Source organism: Artemia sp. Qi Xiang Cuo, chromosome 9, assembly GCF_049724085.1.
Source record: "Artemia sp. Qi Xiang Cuo chromosome 9, ASM4972408v1, whole genome shotgun sequence".
Lineage (NCBI taxonomy): Eukaryota > Metazoa > Arthropoda > Branchiopoda > Anostraca > Artemiidae > Artemia > Artemia sp. Qi Xiang Cuo.
In genome coordinates, this window is record NC_142802.1 from 11,936,096 (window position 1) to 11,958,818 (window position 22,723).

General features: G+C 33.5%; 1 protein-coding gene across 2 annotated transcripts in view; it reads right to left on the reverse strand.

Moving 5' to 3' along the window:
• Positions 1 to 278: 278 nt before the first annotated feature.
• Positions 279 to 22,723, reverse strand: part of LOC148948312 (integrin alpha-PS3-like) — a 57,816-nt gene continuing 35,371 nt past the window's right edge. For both annotated transcript variants that reach the window (XM_089094291.1, XM_089094292.1), the window contains exons 5-11: positions 22,464 to 22,630; positions 20,430 to 20,607; positions 17,694 to 17,941; positions 14,868 to 15,061; positions 9,656 to 9,752; positions 4,439 to 4,574; positions 279 to 476 (exon numbers count right to left, since the gene is read on the reverse strand). In XM_089094291.1, coding sequence (XP_088950417.1) covers positions 414 to 476; positions 4,439 to 4,574; positions 9,656 to 9,752; positions 14,868 to 15,061; positions 17,694 to 17,941; positions 20,430 to 20,607; positions 22,464 to 22,630 — 1,083 coding nt within the window. In that variant the 3' untranslated portion in view covers positions 279 to 413. The remainder of the gene's footprint in view (positions 477 to 4,438; positions 4,575 to 9,655; positions 9,753 to 14,867; positions 15,062 to 17,693; positions 17,942 to 20,429; positions 20,608 to 22,463; positions 22,631 to 22,723) is intronic.

Consider the following 22,723-nt stretch of genomic DNA (forward strand, 5'->3'; position numbering starts at 1 on the left):
TCAGCGAAGATTGCTTGAAAGCTCTTCAGCTTTCAAGCATTTCACTTCGTGTTTTGTTGAGAAAAAACTAACTTTCTAACTTTCTAACTCTATTCCTAACTTTCTATTGCTCATTGGTGGATTGACTTTCCTGACCTACTGCGCACGTAAAGTTGCTTAGAGCTCCTTACACTGTCTCCTGGACTTCAAATTTAGAAGGGAGTCTGAATTAAGCTTGAAAATAACAAAAATTAAGAAACTTAACCTGTAAACGGATATAAGATTAAACTCAATGCAAAATGGCTCGACTTTTTATTACAAAAGCTTCATTTAAAATTTCAATTTTAAAATATAAGACACTTAACTTTAAACATTTACATTGTTTCATCCTTTCAGCGCTCAAATGTATTCTTGATACTTCTCCAAGGTGGTGCTTATTCGTCATATTGCATAACTGCTGTGTATGTTGGCATTTCTTTCCGCTTGAAAAAGCCACACTGAAGAAAGCAAAATAATAAGCATTAAAGGCAATGGTAAAGAAAAAAGGAAAAAATTCCAAATATCATATAAAAAATAAATAAAATAAGAATACAAAAAGAAGAATAAAAAAAAACACAGCAAAGAATTTTCGAAATAATTATTTCAGTTAGTGGTGAACAGTTTTCACAAGATTCTTATATAATATAAATAGTCACTTGCGCTTGTGTGCTGTATCTAGTACATATTTGTATGAATAATTACTTCTACAGAGTGGTAGTCACTACCGATTGAGGAGGCATTTTTTTATCTAAAAAAATCAACAAAACAAGAAGAGCAAAATAATGAGGATTTAGGGTGAGAGAAAAAAAGGTAATAAATTCCAAAAAACCTTATGGAAGGATTAAAAACAACACAGAAAAGGGTTTTCGAACTGAGAATTCCGTCCGGTGGTGAACAGTTTTCACAAGATTCATAATTTTGGTGTATAATGTAAATAATCACTTGTGTTTGTGTGCTTTATCTTGCGCATATTTTTGTGAATAGTTACTTCTATAGAGTACTATTCACTGCATAACTACCGATTAAGGAGGCATTCTTTAATCTTGAAAAAGTAACATTCTAAGAAGAGCGAAATAATAAGGATTAACAGCGAGAAAAAGGTAATAAATTCCAAAAAATCTTATAGAAGAATTAAAAAAGGACAGCAAGGGATTTTTGAACTGATTATTCCATTTGGTGGTGAACATTTTTCACGAGATTCATAATTTTTGTGTATAATGTAAGTAGTCACTTGCAAGAGCGGATCCAGGATTTTTGTTCGGGGGGGGGGGAGGGGGGTTACCCGATTTTTTCCCGTCTTTACAGGTATTTTCGTCTTTAAAGGTATTTTTTAGACTAATTTTCGACTCGGTCAATAAATTGGGGGGGGGTCGAACCGGGTAACCCTTCCCCTGGATACGACCTTGGTCACTTGTGTGCTGCATCTTGTGCATATTTGTGTGAGTAATTACTTCTACTTTCTCTTTCTCTTTTCTACTTTCTTTTCTCTTGAAAAAGAAGCACCAGTACAGGAAGAGCCAAATAATAAGGATTGAAAAAGCAAATTATAATCAAAAATATTATAAATTACAAAAAAATACTTTAAAGAAGGATAAAAGAAAAACAGCACGTTACTCTCAAATTGATTACCAGTCGGAGATGAATGAATGTTCAATAGCCGTAATTTTTGTGTATAATGTAATCCTCAATTGTGTGTTGTGCATGCGTGCTGTATATTGTGTATGTGATTGCTTTTATAAAGTGCATACTCTGCATACCTGCCAAATACGAAGGTGTTTATTGTTTGTAGATTTATTTTGTACTGTTGCTGATTGGAACGAAGGTAAATCGCTTATATCTATTAAAAACAAGAAAAGAAGAAGTCCACCTCAGCCATTTATTAAGCCAAAATTGCTAGTTTTTTTTTAACAAAATTACAAAAAACAGTGAAGTAGCCCTAAATACATTTGCGTAAGAAAATTATGTAGCGTTGATTTTGGCTCTATATTGAATTATCAGTTGAGAGAGATCATAAATTAAACTTAAACATTACATCAATATTCAAAGCCCATCCCGCTCGGGAAAGGCGTACTTTTTTCCTTTACTAATTTTATCCGATTTTTATCCAATTAAACACTGTATTGAATTAATAAAAAAACTTTTTTTAAAAGAACTAATACCTGTCTAGTAAATATACCTCCTGAATTTTTCAAAGCTATTTTTTTGTCAAAAACGGGATTTTAAAAATATTTGAAACTTGGCGAAGATAATGTCCTAAACCACATTGGCCTGACATAACATAAAGAAAGAAAAACGAGCAAAAATGGGTTTTTTAAAGGCCAAATGAAAATTCTGTTATTCGCTAGTATCCGTCGATGGCGGTTCAAATTTTTGGATTTTTTTTGCAAATCATGGATATTGGTGACTGACTCACTTTTATGGTTGTTAGATATTTGGTATTAATTCTTATAATGTTTGGCTTTTATTGAATTTTATTCATCTTCAGTTTTTTGGTTTTTCATTGTTTTTTTTTGTTGTTTTGTTGCTATTTTTTCACTGCCTTTCCGAGTTTTATTTTGTTGGTTTTTTCTTCGGCTCTCTCATTGAATATTGTTTTTCGTTTCGCGCTGAAGAATAGAGGCGTTTGTCCCCTCGAAATATCCCTTTGTTGTCTTTTGTCAGTATTTTCATTTTGCCTTTAAAAATCTCATTTTTGCTCGTTTTCTTTCTTTATTATATTTGAAACTATATCTGGAAGTTCAAGCACAGATTACTCTTGCCAGTCGCCCAATTCAAATCAATTAGCCAAAACACAGAGTGCGTAAGGGCGATAAAATTAACCTAAAACTTAGAAAGAACAAAATACAATCTTATTTCGTGCGCTTTGGAATAAGAAGACCTTATTGCGGGAGTTTAAAAATGCTTCTTCTAAAAATATATATGGCAATCCATATAATTTTAATATCCCTCATTTTTGGGAGGCTCAAAATTATCAGTAAAAAGTTCTTTCTGGGGAATAGATATAGTTTTCTTGTCTTACATTTTTTTTTTAAGTGTCAAATTCAACTTAAATTTTATCGGTGTAATTACCCAAAACTCTTTATGTGCCATCACTGGCATACTCCCTTTTAAAATATTACACAAAGTTATTAAATTTAGCTGTATATCACCTAAATTTTAAATTGATACAAATATTTAAGATTTCTCAGAGCCATTGGTGATGTTTCGGAGACAACGTTCTATTAATATTCAAAGCTTATCCCCCCCCCCCAGGAAAGACGTAATTTTTTTTCCTTTACAATTTTTGTCCAATTTTTATCCTATTAAACACTGTACTGAATTAATAGAAAAGACCTCTTTAAAAAGAGCTAGTACCTGTCTAGTAAATATTCCTCTTGCATTTTTCAAAGCTATTTTTTTGTCAAAAAAGGGATTTTAAAAATATTTGAAACTATATTTGGGAATTCAAACACAGCTCACTGTTGCCGGTCGCCTAATTCAAATCAATATGCTAAAATACAAAGTGTGTTAGGACGTTAAATTTGGCCTAAACTTAGAAGGAATAAAATATAATCTTAATTCGTGCGCTTTGGAATACGAAGATCTTATTGGGAGAGTTTAAAAATGCTTCTTCTAAAAATGTATATAGCAATCGACATAATTCAAAATTTGCCTCAATTGTCAGTAAGAAGCACTTTCCGGGAAATAGATCTAGCTTTCCTGTCTTAGATATTTCTTTTTAAAGCGTGTCAAATAAACTTAAATTTTGTATCTCTCACTGCTGAATTGGTATAATTAGCGATACATGCAGTTGCATATTTTACAACTTGGGATGTTTGGTTTAGGGTTTCCATGGTCATCTAATTGAAACAGTAACAACCCATAGAAAAATAACTGCAAAAGTTAAATTTCAGAGAGTTTAATAGCCAGGCCTTTTGATAATTAAGGCGGACAAAGAATACAGGCATGCTCCCTTTTGAAACATTAAACACAGTTAATAAATTTTGCGGTAAAGTAAAAAAATTCTTAATAAAGAGAAATATTTAAGATCTCCCAGAGCCATTGGGGATGTTTCAGAGTTATTTTTTACATGACAAGAGTGCAATTTACAAAGATTTAAGAGAGCGAGTAATAATTTTTTAAAGAAAAAAAATGAAGATACAAAAACTTATATTTTTCAAATTCCAGAGAGGACAGTTGAGACTATTCATCCTGATTTCCTGCAGTATTCATTGTGAATATGGTGCTTTAAATTCGTCAACACTTTTTTCCAAGAGCAATTTGATTTGTTAGGGATATTTACAGATATTGGTAGCTAAGAGCTTTTGCTAGGTCGTGGAAACGTAATTGTTAGCCAGCAATTTTTGTTTGGACTGCAGAAAAGCAGCTTTTTTATTGCAGATTTAGCAAAGGCAGATTGTTTTGTAATCCTGTTCATTACCTTTAGAAGGACGTATAAAAGTATACCAAGAAGTAATAAGCCAACTAATAAGGCAGCAATGTAGACCCACATTCCAGCCTTTAGAGCTTGGGGAGTTATATCTTCAAAGCGAATGATCATGTTTACTTCAGCTTTCCTACAAAAATATATTAAAATATTTAGTAATAAAACAAATACAGATTTTACATAAATAAAATAATTAAACGGGCTTATGTTTTCTAACCTTCATTGTTTTAGCCTAGGATAAACCAAAGAGGTACTTATATAATATACCCCGTGCAGCTCAAGTTGTTCGTGCACTAACGCCATGTTAACCGGTTTCTTTCGCTAGTTTCTTTCAGCTTAGCGTGAGAAAAGACAAAGAGAAGTGACAGAATAGGTAGGAAATATATAATTTGGGCTATATATTTGCACATTCAAAATATATAAGAAACTTAAATTGGAAACACTATGACAATTTATCTTGGAAGGTAATCTTGTTAATATTGTTAATCTTGTTAATATTGTAATCTTGGTAATCTTGTTAAGGCTAAAGTTGCCAGAAGTTTGGGAGTTTTCCGTCAATTAAGAATGTTTTACCTTTATCACTTCTTTTGTTATTGTATCACACCATTGTTGCGCCTTATACCTGGTTATAAGGCCTTATACCTCTTACGGTTATATCATCTGGTAAAGTAATTTTCTTACAAATTTTGAAAGATAGCGGATTTTACAAAATGAAACAGTAAGTCTTCTTGGTAATAATATTGAAAATGTGAACGATACCACGTTGTGTTTTAAGAAATTAGTAGTGCTAGACATTGGGCAGATTCACGATTACCAAGCTGCTATTTCGGCCTATCGATGTCGGAATGATGTATGTCCTGCAGTTTTTATTGATATTTTAGCTGCTGTTTCGGCCTATCGAGGTTGGGATGATGTATGTCCTGCAGTTTTTATAGATATTTTAGCTGCTGTTTTGGCCGATCGATGTTGGAATAATGTATGTCCTGCAGTTTTTATAGATATTTTAGCTGCTGTTTCGGCCTATCGACGTTGGAATGATGTATGTCCTGCAGTTTTTATAGATATTTTAGCTGCTGTTTCGGCCTATTGACGTTGGAATGATGTATGTCCTGCAGTTTTTATAGATATTTTAGCTGCTGTTTCGGCCTATTGATGTTGGAATGATGTATGTCCTGCAGTTTTTATAGATATTTTAGCTGCTGTTTCGGCCTATCGATGTTGGAATGATGTATGTCCTGCAGTTTTTATAGATATTTTGTTTCATGCAGACCACTTACTCCACAGGTGTACACTAGAGGCAGATAATTTTACTGTTGAATGTCGAGACACTACACGTGCAGGTTTCAAAATTAGGTGTTTAACTCCAGTTATTGGAATGATATACCAGCTGGCATTCGGATGGCTGATTACATTGGGTCTTTTAAAGTAAAATTTGAAAAACAGTTATTGGGAGAGGAGAGATAATCATAAATCTTTATTTGATTCTTTTTAATTTTTTTATTTAGGCGTTAATGGTTAATTGAAAATAGTGTTTTTTTTCTTTTTTTTTCTTCTCTTCTTAAAACATTTTGTTAGTGGTTGATACTAAGAAAATTGTAGCCGTCAATCTTCAGACTTTTTGATCTTTACTCAGTTGGTTATGAGTATACTTAATTTGAGTGTTTATATATTGAGCTGTAAGTAGAACTGTTCCCTCAAAAATTTCTTCTGCATTGTTTGTCAGAGAAGGGGGGCTGTCATCTTTGAATTGTACCCATTGCGGTGGGTAGACATAACTCTGATGTTAGCTGGCTTTCAGCTAAATGGCGTCTTTTCAGCAGACTAAAAAATTTAGATCCGGCGTATCTTATGTTTTCATGGATGCGTTTTTCACAGCCAGTCCATCTCATATTAGAGACGGCAAGTGCCTCCATATTCATCAATCATTTCACATTCACCCTAGCGTCCCAATTTACTAATTAGGAATCGTCAATCACCTACGGAGAAAAGCTATGCTTAATTTGCTACAATTTGTCATGCTCTAAATTCAGTTAAAACCTATTTTCTCTTTTTCTTTTTCAAAAACTTTTCCTTAAACCTAGATCCACCTTCGCCTGCAAAGGCACCTAGGACATCAAAAAGAAGCTGCCAACCATTCCATTAGTTTGCTGCTCAGAGAGGTTAGGTTGACGTGACCAGGTTACGTAGATCTGTCTAAACACTCGTCAAAGGGTGTTTCTAGGTCTGCCTGTGCGGCGGGAATCTGTTTGTCACCAATGAAGCGTTGCATGTAATAGCCGGAAATTTTCATATATAATAGTCAGGTCTCGGTTCAGTTTATATTCGTTAACGAACTTAACGAATTAATTTACGTAACGAACTTCTATATTCTTATATTTTTATTACGTATATTAGGGGTTTCATCCCCAAGTCAATAACTCGCTCTTTACACTAAAAATCAAATTTTGTTCCAATTCTTTAAGAATAACCCCTTAATCGCAAAGGCTGTTAATTAGAAAAAATAGCTGTGATGAAAGTACAAAAAAAAAATTTAGCGTAAAGAGCGAGGCAATGACTAGGGGGCGAACCCAATCACATACATAATAATTTCTGTTCTTTTTAAGTTTTGACGTGGCTCCTTACTTTCAGTTGAAAAAGTTGTCTTTTTTTATTTAATTTCTGATCGTTTTTTTTAAATAATACTGGGAAATCCGGTGCCCCCTTCATAGCAATGTTTTTTCCTCCATGGAAAGATTCTTCCGCGTAACCTCCGATCCACCCCTTCCAACTACTAGAAAAAATCCCCCCTGGAAACTTTTGTATACTTCCCAATAACCAATATTATATGAAAACATTGGGCAAAGTTCATAGCTTGCAGACCTATCCCCAGGGACTTGGGGGATTAAACCATCCTCAAAGACATAGTTATTGTATTTTTCAACCAGCTGAACAAAATGGCTCAAAATTTTGATCGGGTGACTTCGGAAAAAATGAGCATGGGAGGGGGCCTAGTTGCCCTCCATTTTTTCGGTTATTTCAAATGGGTGCTAGAACTTCTATTTACGTTTGAATGAGCCCTCCTGCGATATTATGGGACCACTGGGTTGATACGATCAACCCTAAAAAACAAAACAAAAAAAAAACAAATAAACACGCATCCGTGATCTTTCTTCTGGCAAAAAATATAAAATTCTACATTTTTGCAGATAGGAGCTTGAAACTTCTATAGAAGGTTTTTCTGATACGTTGAATCTGATAGTTTGATTTTTACTAAAGGTCTATTACTTTTAGGGGGTGATTCCCCCCTTTTTTCGAAAATAAGGCAAATTTTCTCAGGACTTTAACTTTTGATGAGTAAGACTAAACTTGATGAAACTTATATATTTGAAATCAGTATAAAAATATAATTCTTTTGATGTATCTATTGGTATCAAAATTCACTTTTTTAGAGTTTCAACTACTATTGAGTTGGGTCGCTCCTTACTTACAGTTCGTTACCACAAACTGTTTGATGACGCTTAATTAGAATAAATAGCTCTTTTGAAAGTACTAAAAGAAACTTTAGCGTGAAGAGTGAGGTATTGAGGGGGGGGGGGAGAAGAACCCAATCATACAGGCCTACGTAATAATTTCTGTTTGTTTTAAGTTTTAATGTTGCTCCTTACTTTCAGCTTAAAAAAGTTGTTTTTTTTTTATTTAATTTCTGATCATTTTTTAAAAATGGTGGGAAATCTGGCGCCCCCCTTCGTGGAAAATTTCCTTCCCCTAGGAAAAATTCCTCCATGGAAAGATCTTCCCATGTAACCCCCTTCCCTGACCCCCACCCTAAAAAAAATTACTGAAAACGTCTGTATACTTCCCAATAACCAATACTATATGTAAACAATGGGCAAAGTTCATAACTTTCAGCCCTTCCGCCAAGGACTGTGGGGGATTAAGTCGTCCTCAAGAACATAGCTGTTAGATTTTTCGACTTTGCTGAACAAAATGGCTATCTCAAAATTTTGATTGGGTGACTTTGGGAAAAAAATTAGCGTTGGAGGGGGCCTAAGTTTTTGGTCACTTAAAAAGAGCACTAGAACTTTTAATTTCAGTTTGAAAGAGCCCTCTCCCTATGATCTAGGACCACTGGGTCGATACAATCACCCCTAGAGAAAAAATAACAACAACAAAAAAACATACAAACAAATAAACAGGCATCCGTAATCTTTCTTCTGGCAAAAAATACAAAATTCAACATTTCTGCAGATAGGAGTTTGGAACCTCTACAGTAGAGTTCTCTGATACGCTGAATCTGATGGTGTTATTTTGTTAAGATTCTTGGACTTTTAGAGGATATTTACCCCTTTTTCAAAAATAAGGCAAATTTTCTCGTGCTCGTAACATTGATGAGTAAGACTAAGCTTGATAAAACCTATATATTTGAAATCAACATAAAATTTGATTCCTTTGATATATCTATTGGTATCAAATTCCGTTTTTTAGAGTTTCGGTCAATATTGAGCCGGGTCCCTCCTTACTTACAGTTCGTTACCACGAACTGTTTGATAGGGATGTTCAACCACCAGCTAAATAATTAGTGCTGTAATGGTCAGATAGTGATGGTAGTCCTTATGCAAGGCTCTCACGGCGTCAATTAAGTTAATAAAGTTTGTTATTAAAGTACGAACCATAAAGTTTGTCCCACTCACACAAGGACTTCATCTTTTTTATTTAACAACAGTTTTTCATAGAAAGTAACTGAAATACTCAGACAAAGAGCGGAGAAAATCATCCTTTTAAGCATCTTTTCTTTTTAATAGTAAGTGAAATTTTTTTTTTCTTTTACGAAGCAAAATATTGAAACAAGTATACACGATTATATTTATAGAAACTAATTTGTATGTTTTTTATTTGAAATTTTCCAAACGTCTTCTGCTATTGGTTGAACTTTGTGGACTTTCTTGAAAAGTTAAATAAAGTTTAACTTCTTTCCGACTGCAATAAAGTTAACAAAGTTATGCGAGGAAAACGGTTTATTAACTTTGTGGACAGCCTTATTAACTTTATTGACGCCGTGGGAGCCCCGCTTTTTCTTTTCTTATAATTTTCTTTTCTTATATTTGTTCTATTCTATAAGGATTGTTTTTCTCTATAAAAGAACGTCCAGTCAGATAAATATTCGAAACCTTGTTCATCATGCACAAACGTAAAACACAGTTTAGTATAGAAAGTGCCAAAAACAATTCAAACCTGCCATTATCTGCTACTATTGCATTCTGTGGCTCCACCAAAAAAGTTTTGGCATGCATTACTAACTCAATTAGCTTTTTTTCACCTAGTTTCCCATCTGAAAAACAAAAGATTTGACAATAGATTAAAAGTTAAACTCGTCTATTGTTACTTTAGTCTTTAAAATAGAGATTACTTCAAAAGGGCATGGACTTTGTTCTGAAATTAATAAAAAAAACAAGTTTTTTAAACTGAAAGTAAGGAGCGACATTAAAACTTAAAACGAACAGAAATTATTCCGTATATGAAAGGGGCTGTCCCCTCCTCAACAACTCGCTCTTTACGCTAAAGTTTTTTATTGTTTTAAAAAATAAAGTTGTGAGACAGAGTCAAACTTTAGCGTAAAGAGCGAGCCGTTGAGGAGGGGATAGCCCCTTTCATATACGGAATAATTTCTGTTCGTTTAAAGTTTTAATGTCGCTCCTTACTTTCAGTTAAAAAAACTTTTTTTTTTATTTAATTTCTGATCGTTTTTTAGTTAATGCGGCTTTTATTTTGGTTCACCGTCATTGAATAATTAAACAAAATTTGCATTAAAATTTTACCCTTCTTTTGCTGAATGGCTGTCTCTAAATTTGGTTCTGACGTAATTTACAAATTAACTTACGTAACGAACTTCTATATTCGTATATTTTTCTTCTGACAAAAAAATTCAAAGTTGCAGATTTTCGCAGATATGAGCTTGAAACCTATGTTATAGGGTTTTCTGATGCGCTTAATCTGACGGTGTGATTTTCATTAAAATTCTTTCACTTTTAGGGGATGTTTCCCCCCTCTTTAAAAATCAGGTAAATTTTCTCAGGCTCGTAGCCTTTGATGAGTAATACTAAACTTAATAAAATTCATATATTTAGAATCAGCATTATAAGCCCATTCTTTTGATACATTTATTGACATCAAAGTTCCGTTTTTAAAAGTTTCGATTACTATTGAGCCGTATCGCTTGTTTTTTTTTATTGTTTTTTTTTATTACGTATATGTTATTACGTATATGATGGGGCCCTCCCATTAGTCAATACCACGCACTTTACGTTAAAAGTTAAAAAAATTTTAATTCACAAACCCCTGAATCACAAAGGCCGTTTAATTAGAATAGATAGCTCTTTTGAAAGCACTAAAAAAACTGTAGCGTAAAGAATGAGGTACTGACTTGGGGGAGAACCCCCTCATATATGAAATAATTTCTGTTCATTTTAAGTTTTAATGTTGCTTCTTACTTTTAGTTGAAAAAACTTGTTTTTTTTTAAATTTAATTTCTGATCGTTTTTTAAATAATGCTTGGAAATTCGGCGCCCCCTTCATAGAAATGTTCCTTACCCCAAAGAAACATCCTCCACGGAAATATTCTACCGAGTAACTCTTTCCTCCATCCCCCCCCCACCAGAAAAAATACTTCCTGAAAATGTCTGTATACTTCCCAATAACCAATACTATATGTAAACAATGGGCAAAGTTCATAACTTGCAGCCCTTCCCCTGGGAACTGTGGGGGATTACGTTATCGTAAAAGACATATTTATTAGACTTTTGACTATTCTGAACAAAATGGCTATCTCAAAATTTTAATTGGGTGACTTTGAGAAAAAAATGAGCGTGGGAGGGGGCCTAGTTGCCCTCCATTTTTTGGTCACTTAAAAAGGGCACTAGAACTTTTAATTTCCGTTCTAATTAACCCTCCTACGATATTCTAGGACCACTGGGTCAATACGATTACCCCTGGGAAAAAAAAACAAATAAAAACGCACCCGTGAACTTTCTTCTGGCAAAAAATGCAAAATTCCACATTTTTGTAGATAGGAGCTTGAAACCTCTACAATAGGGTTCTCTGATACGCTGAATATGATGGTGCGAATTCCATTAAGGTTCTATAACTTTTAGGGGGTCTTTCCCCTTTTTTTCAAAAATCAGCCAAATTTTCTCAGGCATGTAACTTTTGATTGGTAAGATTAAACTTGATGAAACTTATATATTTGAAATCAGAATTAAAATTTGATTCTTTTGATGTGTCTATTGGTACCAAAATCCGTTTTTTAGAGTTTCGGTTACCATTGAGCCGGGTCGCTCCTTACTTACAGTTCGTTACCAGGAACTGTTTGATGAAAATAAAATGTGAATTATTTTTTAGCGTCTGTCAGAATTGCTGTCTTTCTCCGGTTCCATTGTCTTAATTCTATGACGTATTTTGTAAACTAGTTTAATTATTTTTTAAGCGTCTGTTTATGCTATCTTACTTAAAACGAACAGAAATTATTCCATATATGAAAGGGGCTGTCCCCACCTCAACGCCTCGCTTTTTACGCTAAAGTTTTTTTATTGTTTTAAAAATAGAGTTGTGAGAAAGAGTCAAACTTTAGCGTAAAAATCGAGGCGTTGAGGATGGGACAACCCCTTTCACATATGGAATAATTTCTGTTCGTTTTAAGTTTTAATGTCACTCCTTTCTTTCAGTTTAAAAAAAACTTGTTTTTTTATTTAATTTCTGAACGTTTTTAGATTAATGCAGGTTTTGATTTTGGCTCACCGTACTTGAATAATTAAAACGAAATTGAATATTACTTTTTTTTTTTTTTTTGGCTAAATCTTTCGGCTTTTTCGGCTTTCTCGAAAAGTGTTTAATTTTATTTACGAACGATTTTATTAGTAATAAATATACGTAACTTACGAATTAACTTACGTAAAAAACTTTTATATTCGTATATTTTTATTATGTAATTCAGGGGGGTTCGCCCCCATAGTCAATACCTTGTTCCTTACGCTTAGGCTCGAATTTTTTTTCCAGTTATTCCAAAATGATTCCGACCTCACAAAAGCCGTCAATCAAATTAAACGGATTCAACGTAAGTGTTAAAAAAACTTTAGTATAGAGAGCAGAGCACTAACCAGGGGGCAAACTTAATCCCTTATGCAACAGTTTCTTTTCGTCTTAAGTTCTGAGGTTGAAAAGTTTTCAGTTGAAAACTTTTTAGTTGAAAACGTGTTTTTTTTATTTAATTTCTGATCGCTTTTTAAAATAATGCTGGGAAATTCGGGGCCCTCTTCATTGGAATGTTCCTTCCCACATGACCACTTCCTCCATGGTAAGATCCTCCCACAAGACCTCCTACCCCCCCCCACCCCCTCACTACTAAAATAAAATCCCCTATAACCGTCTGTACTTCCCGATAACCAATACTATTTGTAAACATCGGGCGAAGTTCATAATTTGCAGCCCTTCCCCAGGGGACTTTGGGGGATTAAGTATCCTCAAAGACAGAGTTATTAAATTTTTCGACCATACTGAACAAAATGGCTATCTCAAAATTTTGATTGGGTGACTTTGGCAAAAAATGAGCGTGGGAGGGGGCCTAGTTGCCCTTCAAATTTTTTGGTCACTTAAAAAGGGCACTAGAATTTTTATTTCCGTTTGAATGAGCCCTCCCACGATATTCTAGGACCACTGGGTCAATACAATCACCCCTGGAGAAAAAAAAACACCAAAAAAACAAACAAATAAACACGCATCCGTAATCTTTCTTCAGGCAAAAAATACAAATTCCACATTTTTGCAGATAGGAGCTTGAAACCTCTTCAGTAGGGTTCTTTGATACCCTGAATCTGATGGTGTGATTTTAAGGTTCTATGACTTTTAGGGGGTGTTTCCCCTTTTTTCGAAAATAAGGCAAATTTTCTCAGGAGCACAAGTTTTGATAAGTAACTTAAAAAAACTTATATATTTGAAATCAGCATAAAAATTTGATTCTTTTGATGTATCTATTGGTATCAAAATTCCTTTTTTTAGGACTTTGGTTACTAGTCAGCCGGGTCGCTCCTTACTTACTGTTCGTTACCATGAACTGCTTGATAATATCAATGACTAAAAATATGTAAATAAAAATGAGTTCGACCCAAATCCAAATGACGAACAGGATGCTTCCCTTTTCTTACAGGAGATAAAATAAAATTAGGCTTTTAAGATTTTTGCAGAAATGTCTTTATGCTTGAGGATTACAATAAAAAAACATCAAATGGAGTTGAGCTGAATAACTGAACTCCATAATAAATTGGACTCCATATAACTAACGATTTGTGCTTTTTCAGCTTATTTTAAGAAGAAATTGATACATAGTTTTTCATTTTGGGAATGGAGCCTGCTACTACATTTCCACATGCTATTTGTCATTAAGCTTGGAAGATATCATCTTTAAATAATCAATATTTGATCATATTATATAAAATAGGCACTTTTTTCATATCTTTCAAATGTTTACAACTCTTGACTGGAAAATTTTAAAAAATATTACTCAGACAAAATATGATTCATTAATAAGCTCTTCCTAGCAATGAACAGTAAGCAAGGAGCAACTCTTGTCAATAGAAGCCGAAACTAAAAAAAGAAAAGAAAAACTGAATTTAAGAAAATAGCACGTACTTAAATCAAATAAATCTATTTTTATGCTGATTTCAAGCACGTATGATTCGTCAGTTCCAAATTTACCGATCGAAATTTAATGACAGAAGAAAATTTGCTGATGTTTTGAAAAAGGGGAAACCCAACAAGGGTTTAAATTAACTGTAATCTATATGAGTAATCACGTCAAACATAACAACCGATATGCTAAATATCATACAGATGAAACTTAAAGCGACAAGAAATCAGAGTGATTAATCAAGTCAAACTTTAAATTAACAGATATTCTCACAAATAAGAATTAGGCCAACTCCCACTCTCCCCCTCTGAATACTGAAACTTTTAAAATCAACATTGGTAATTTTACAGCAATTTATTTAGTTTGGGGAAGGAATATTTTGAATTGATGAAAAAACAATTTCAGCATATTCGACTAATAAGACTAGATTAATTGATTGTTTTTGGTTGATTTTCTGGTCTTCAGAAGCTTGGTAGGGGTAGCCCCGTTCTTTTGTGTGGTATTTTTTTCTTTTTAAATTTAAATTAATTATTCATTTTAATTTGTGTTTCATCTATATTTCATTTGTAAAAAACGAAGAATCGTACAACAAACATGGGAAAATACGGGAAACAAAAACATTGCGAAAATTTTGGAGGGAACAGTGACTCAATTTTTGAATTGCTTAATTCATTGAATCAAATCTATGGCGGCTACTAGTGCCATCTTAGTGGTTTTTTGTATCACTCGAGGATTATTTATTTAAATCACGTTTATTGTTATTATTACCAAGATTGTCTAGTTTCAGGGCTGCATTAACGTTAACAGTTAATTCTTCATTTTTATGCAGTGGTCCAATATCACAGGTAATCTTTGCACATGAAAATTCATCCCCACAGTCAAGAACAATTCCTTTGTTTGAAGTCAACGCTGCTTTAGGCCTGCTTTCTTCTTTAAATGCAGAATACTTTTCTGTTGATGTCCTAAAAATGTAAAATATTATAGAGTTAAAAACTAACTTAAATATTAGGTTTAGGGTTTATTGGTATAGTTGGGTATAGTGCTAGGTGTAGACTCCTGTGCTTTATCCCATCCCATATCCCTAGATGAATATACGAAACAATTTCTTCAAAATAAATTTAGGTAAGGGGACTAATTGTCCCTCGACCCATGATCAGTTTGATCTGGATGATCTTTTAAGATAATTATTAAGAGTCTGATGTAAACTGTGCATTTTCAGCTTCACGCCAATGATTTTATCACAGAGTTTAATATTGAATATTTCCAATCGGTTTCTCTTTGTATTAATGGATGACAGTAGGTGCTTCTGCACAGTTAGCTTTAAGTAGTGACGTCTCAAATTTTTTTTTAGATATCAAAAAAAAAATTATATAAAAAAAACACAAATGATATCTCATGATAGAACAGGCTTACATTATACGTTATTAAAAAAGGGTGTTAGTTCCAGCATGTCTTTACTCATAAGGGGACACGTGAAATCATCCTTGAAATTTACACACAGCATCATCAACATAGAAAAATTTAAAAAAATTTTTGCCTAAAATGAACTTTTTATCATTTATGCCTTTGACATCCCACCTGAGGGTCAGATCTGTGTGCTTGTATAACTCCCAGAGTCTTACAGTCTTTTGATTAAAAAATTCACACAGTTTTCCAGAGATAAAGCTGAATGCAAAATTAAAGTATTTGTTTTCTAGATTTTTGAAAAAGGAAATTTAGAGCATGGAATGTCTTAAATTTTTCACGGAATATAATGGAAATTGTCTTCCTTCTGTGCAAAAACATCTATATTATAGAAATAGTCTTAAGCCCCTAACTATTTTTATTTTCATATTGTATAATAATTATAAAATGTATAATTGCTTTACTTTCTACAGCAAAGAAAACAAAACAAAATCGAAGTTTTGTTGCGAAACAGATTAATAAGAAACTGTCTTTCTTTTCACCAAGCGAGGCTTCGTCCCGTGCTACTTAATTTTTAAATCTAAGAAAAAGAGATGAAAAAATATGCACTCTTAAGTGTTCAAAGTAATCTTGAAGTATTCTGAGATGTTACAAGAAACTTTATTTTAGGAAAGTTTAACAGGGATATTTAATTTTTAAATATTACAACGTTTCTTCTTCCCAAAATACTACCTGAAAGAAAAGTTCCTGAAATAGATTATGTGGACGAAACTAATAGAAAATTTCGAGGGGTTCTTGAATAAAACATTAATTTCAGTGGGCTTAATTTATATAAGCAAGAAACTCAAAAAGATCAAATTTCGTTACCTGCTGTTGTCTGTCATCAGTGGCCTTCTTTCTTTAAAAATATGACCCTACCTTATTGTCTTACCACTTAGTGTCTAAAAAATGTAACAGTTCAATAAGGACAAATTCTTTTATTTGACAGTGAAACAACAACAAAAATCTCTAGATATTTCGGTCACATACATAGTGGCCGTTTTTAGCTGATAAACTAAACTAATACAAATAAAACATCGACATTTATACTAAACAGCAAGTTCAATTAGATACTGTTTAACGCTCTTATTCTCTTCAACCAGTTGCAGATGCAAATCTCAGACTTCCCAGTTTCCGGGCCATTCACTTGATTTTTAGGTGAATATTCACTATCAGGTAAATGAAGGTCTATGGTATTCAGAGAAACGAAATTTACTTTATTTGACTGTAGTAAATTATCATAAATTCAATTTATGCCAAATTCACTTTGCATCTCTGTTCAAAGCCAGTTTTTTGAATAAGATATTTTAATTTTAATGGTTTCCCTTAAAAACTTTTTTTCAAATCCTGGTCCCTAGAAATCAGAGAGACATTTTCAAGCATAATAAAATGGATCAGGGAATTAAAAATGTGTTTAAATAGAGCCAACGTGAAATTTCCAAGTTTGGAGTTTTGCTTTAGGGTTGGTGCAATAGATTAGTTATGTTGAAGTAATCTAATTTTTTAAATTCTGGTTAGTAGGTTCTACATAGGGGCTTTAACAGTTGCACGGGATCTGATAGGCTCCACTTTGATACTCTACTGATGTTAGATTCTTTCCAGAATTTAAAAAACTACTCAAAAGTTAAACCATTCCTTTGTAAAAGTCTGTTTACGTCTCAAAATACCTACGTCTCAAGAATATTCTTTGGTTCATCAGAGAACACTGTTGTACGAAGAAAAGAAGGAATACATTGCTAAAGTGCAAGCTAGGATAAAATTAGACTAAAGAGAGATAGAAAAATACGTACTAATCTAAGAAATCTTAGGATGATGAAAAGGATAAAGATACTCCAGAGCCATTGACGATAGGGCGTGGAATCAACGTTTAGGGTGCAGCTGCCCAGTCTGTTTTACAGGGACGGGTACAAGTAGCAAGTCTCTTTCCCAACCATGTGGGATGGAGAATCGAACCCCAGAACCCGCACTGCCAAGCGGAGCATTAGTCTATTGTATTACCGCAAGGTATTAGTAATCTTAAAGTAATCTTAGTCAATATAATTTCATTCCTTCTTCTCAAAACAATAGTTGAAATAAGAGTTTCAAAAGTAATGTAAGTGGACAGAAAGAATCAAAATCTTAGAGAGGTTCTTACATGAATTAAAACGTTACCTTTCACTGGGCTTCACTGGTGTGGCAAGAAACTCAAAAAGATCAAATTCTGTCATGTGCTGCTGCTCGTCTTCTACAGCCTCATCTTCAATGTAATCTTTACCGAGTGAGGTTTCAGCATCATCGAATCTCTTCACACGTTTTTGGTCTGTAGTTACGTTATTAGAAGGGGTGGGGATTACGACGTTATCCGACGATGGTATAAAAAAGGGCCCTTGACACTGGAAACGTCGCTCACCAATTCGAGCCTTTAAAATAAGTTAACGGATGAACAGAGATAATCTCACAAGCTGCTATTTAACATGGGAGAGGCCTAGTAACTTCTTTGTTATTGCATGGTATTTATTAAACAAATTAGCACTGAATTTCAATAATCAAAAATACGCAACTCCTCCAAAAGCTAGACATGTTTTCTTTTACTTTAAAAATGTTGCACGATGAAGAATCCAAAAGTTTAGCATTGTATGTGACATTTTAAAACATGGCAAAATTCAGTTAAAAAGCCTAAAGTTTGGTCAAAACACAGAAATTTAAGAGTTTGATATCCAAATTCATATAAGGTTCTAATTTTTCTCATTATTGTGATGACCCCTCAATTTTTTCTTTTATCATTCTCTCTTCTTCTCTCTATCTTCTTTCTGCCTCTCCCTTTCTCCCTCCCTGTGTCACCCTCTCCCTCTCTCTCCCTATTTTTCATTACCTCTCTGCCCATAAATTTTTCTCTTTCACCTTTTCTGTTCTCTTTATTTCTCTCTCTTTCTCTCTACATTGGGAGTGCCAGTCATTGCAATATTATCAGAAATTGTTCGTAAAAAGCGACTCAGCTCAATCTAAAAGATAATAATGAATCTGTAAATAACATTGGGTTTTAAAGTCGTCAATTCAAGAAAAAGTAAATTCAAAGAAACTCCAGAGTCAATTTAAACAATTTTAAACCCTACTTTGGTTGCAATTGAAAAACCCACAAATCAATTTCGAAGTAGGTCTGCTGCAAAAAGTTTTCTGGGAGAAACCGAAATTATTCAATAAAACATTAAACAAAGCCAAATGGGTTTGTCTGATAGTTTTTTGCCGAAGAAATTTCGGTCTTCTTTGAACCCTTCATCTGTGTTCCTGCACTCTACTAAATAATACATAAATTAGAACTTCAAGTATGAATACGCTGGACAACTTTGAGTTTTAGATATTTTGAATTATCAGTATTTTGAAAGTAAAAAAAAAGAGAACTGATTGACCATTAGGGTAAACAATCACTTTTCGAAAAAACTGTTTTGATATCTTAAAGAAAACAGTAGAACTAAGTGAAACTTATCCGGAATCAAGTCAAATATCAAGCCCTGGAGGTGTCTAAAAGATTCATTAATCTAGCTCTTCTACTTTCTTTAAAATATAAAGTACCAAGGGCGCTAAATATAAAACATGAATCTTTAAGTTGGTTAAGTGGATGCTAACACAACTATATACGTCTTAAAAAATTAGATATACCCCAGAACTAAATTTTTAATAAGACCCCCACATGCAGTTAGTTAGTTATACGCATAGCAGGCACCAAATTTGAAAATAAAAAGCGTGTTTAAAAATCAGCAGAAAATGAGTGAAAAAATATTATCATCAACCTCTAGATGGGAGGCTTTCCTGATTGTTGTAGCAAAAGACAAACACTGCGATAAATACAAGCTATGCATTCATATGGATATTACTAACATTATTCATGGTTAAAACTTCAAATTATCAGTTACTTGACTTGCCTAAAGAAACAGTCTTTAGAAAGATCAATTAAGCCATCCTATTCCGTTATATTTATTCTTTTACTTAACTATTTACAAATCAATAGAATCCAGATTTTCTTTTGATTTGTAATGTCACTATTGTAACTTAATTTTTTACATATTCCCACTAGCCTACATTTGTTCCATAGCTCGACCAAACATAATAGGCGAACATAGCAATGCAACATCACCTACTAATGTTGCTTTGCTCGACGATCAGCTACAGGTAAATTGGGTATTTCAAACCTTTGGTTTGGCTTGTTTATAAACAGGACAAGTTTTCACTTGCCTCTTTTTACAATTCAATCGTGGCAACAACGGAGAGAATTTATGCAACGAAAAAATCTTAATGTTGTATAACAACCAAAAGAAAAATCGTAGAAAATCCCGGTTTTTAGTTACAAATAGATTGAAGATGGAGCCAGGGGGGCTTAAAAAATGTTTTAATTTTGATGTCCTTGGCATTTTAAAGATATTATGCCCCCGAGAAGATATTAAGGATTGTTTTGGGTACTCGGCTTACTAACCGTATTTCAAACAATAGGCTATACGAAAAATGTGGTTCAATACAGCTCTCTAGGGCTATAATGAAAGAAAGGTTGAGATGGCTAGGGCACGGTGTGCGGGTGAAGGATTACAGATTGTCAAAGATTGTTCTTTTTAGCCAAACGTCAAGGGCTGAACGGAAAATAGGTCGTCTTCGTCTGGGGTGGGGGGACATCATAAAGAAAGATTTAAAGGAGATGGGAACTTTGTGGGCGGGTGTAAAAGGGAAGCTTTGAATAGATTGGGATGGAGGAGGAGCGTGCGTAGCTATGTTGGCCTCAGGCGGCTTGGTGCTGTGGTTTGTTGTTAGTAGTAGTAGCCGTATTTATATGTTACTACCATTCCTGGCTCTGGAGGATCTAAGGTTTAAGGTCTATTTTTTTGCTTGAATAATGATTAAAACGATTTGAAAATTACTAACCTCAGCATTTAATAAGTCAATAATTCCTGCTCTACTTTTAGATATGTTAATAGGCAGCTCAATTTCAACTCCTACCCTCTCAACAGGACTGTCTCCTTCTTGAAAAACGTAGAATCTTTGATTGAATGGGACTCTTTTCTCTCTTTCGAGGTCAAATGTATATTCAGGAGTCAAAGGCCTTAAAAGTAAAGGTAAAATCTACAATTTAATTGTGAAAAACACAAAAAATTATTTGAAATTTCATAAAAAAAAGAGCTAAAGTTCAACAATGGCGATCAATCTAATCGGAAAGATTTTCTCCTTAAGTACCAAACAAATTTATAGGATTTAATTTTTGAAATTTTATCTTGGAGGAGAATTGTTTAACTTAGCATTTTTACTTTGCATTACTTGGTGCGCCTCGATCTTATTTATTCATTAATATTTTCATTCAAGAGACGTGAATGCGAAAAAGAGGAAAGAAACAGAAATTTTATGTACTTGTACTGGTTCTAAGGAAAAAAGAAGGAAAAGCAGACACCAGATTTCTTTTGTAACCCTTTCGGTAATACTTTCAGCAATATTCTCAGTTGATTTCATAAATACACAGTTACACGTATAAATAACCTTGTACGACTTATTTAATTTAAAATTAAATTAAAAAAAAACTTTTTTCAGCTGAAAGTAAGAAGTCACACTAAAACTTAACATGAAGAGGAATTAAACCTTACACTAGGGGGTTGCTCCCTCCTCAATCCCTCGATCGTTACGCTAAGGTGTTTTGGTGCTTTGAAAACATTTCTTATTCAAAATCATCAGCCCATGTGTTTCAGAAGTCATTCTTAAAGAATTGGGACAAAAAAGTCAAACTTCAGTGTAAAAAGCAAGGGGTTGAGGAAGGGGCAACCCCCCTCAAATATGGAATAATTCATGTTCTTTTTAAGTTTAAATCTTGCTCCTTAACTTCAATGAAAAAAATGCCTCTACTTATTAAATTTCTGTTTGTTTTTCTAAAATAAGGCCAGAAAATCCACCTCCCCCTCAGTAGAAAATCATCCCCAGAAAAATTACGTAATATTTCCCAATAGCAGATACTATATGCATATACCATAGCTTATAGCCCATTTTTCAGGGGCTGTGGTGGGTCATATCATACCAAAGGCATAGTTATTGGACCTTTCAAATACACTGAACAAAATGGCTATCTCACAGTTTCGATCGGATGTCTTTGAAGAAAAAAGGGCGTGAGAGGGGGCCTCCAATCTTTTCGGTCACTTTGAAAGGGTATTAAGTTTTTAATTTCTGTTTAAATGAGTCCTCCCCCGAAAAAACAAAACAAAAGAAAATAAATAAACACGCATAAATGATCTTTCTTCGGGCAAAAAAAAAAAAAAAAAAAAAAAAAAAAAAAAAAAAAAAAGCGAAATCCACATTTTTATAGATAGAAGCTTGAAATGTCTATAACAGGGTTTTCTGATATGAAGAATCTACTAATGTAATATTCATTAAGAACCCATGACTTTTTGAGGGCGCTTCTTCCCTGTTTCGAAAGTCTGGTAAAGTTTCTCAGGCTGCGATATACGATATATAACTCCCTTCTGAAAGAGTTTACCCTTTCACCGTTACTGAGAAAGGGTCGTCCAATTTTAGTTTTGTGTTTTCATTTTAAGGTTTGGTTTTTTATATTTTTATTACTTTTATTTAGCAATGAGGACGGTCAAGCGGAGGTCTTGACCGAAATATTTGCATAATTTTTCAATTTTTTCACTGGCTGTTAATTGTCCTCGTTTTCTTCGCGATTTTATGTTTTATTAAATTTTAATAAATACCAGTCATGAACCCACTTGAATTACAAGGTCAACTTCAATCAGTTTGTATCATTAGATAATGTTCCATAACAACTAGACAGTATCAATATATGATTAATCCCGCGAAAGTTAGCATATAACATATTTGCAACGACGCTGATTAATCATATTGAGAACCTAAATTCAAACTGAGTTTCAATACTATATTTAAATAGAGTATTTTTTTTTTAATAGGTCATTAACTTACTCTTGAATTGCAAGATCAACTTGAGTCTGGAGGGATTGTGCAATAATGAAAACGTTATCTGCTTGAAGCGCTAAAGATTCTTCACTAGCAGAATCCACTTTGAAACCAATATTCCATGTATCACTACCACTCACAAAATTTGAAACGTCAAGCTCTATTGATACAATCTGAAAAAATGAATAAATAAAACCCAAAAAGGGGAATGGGTTCTAAAAATAATACACACTAAAATTACAACGAAGATTATGAAATACTTAGCT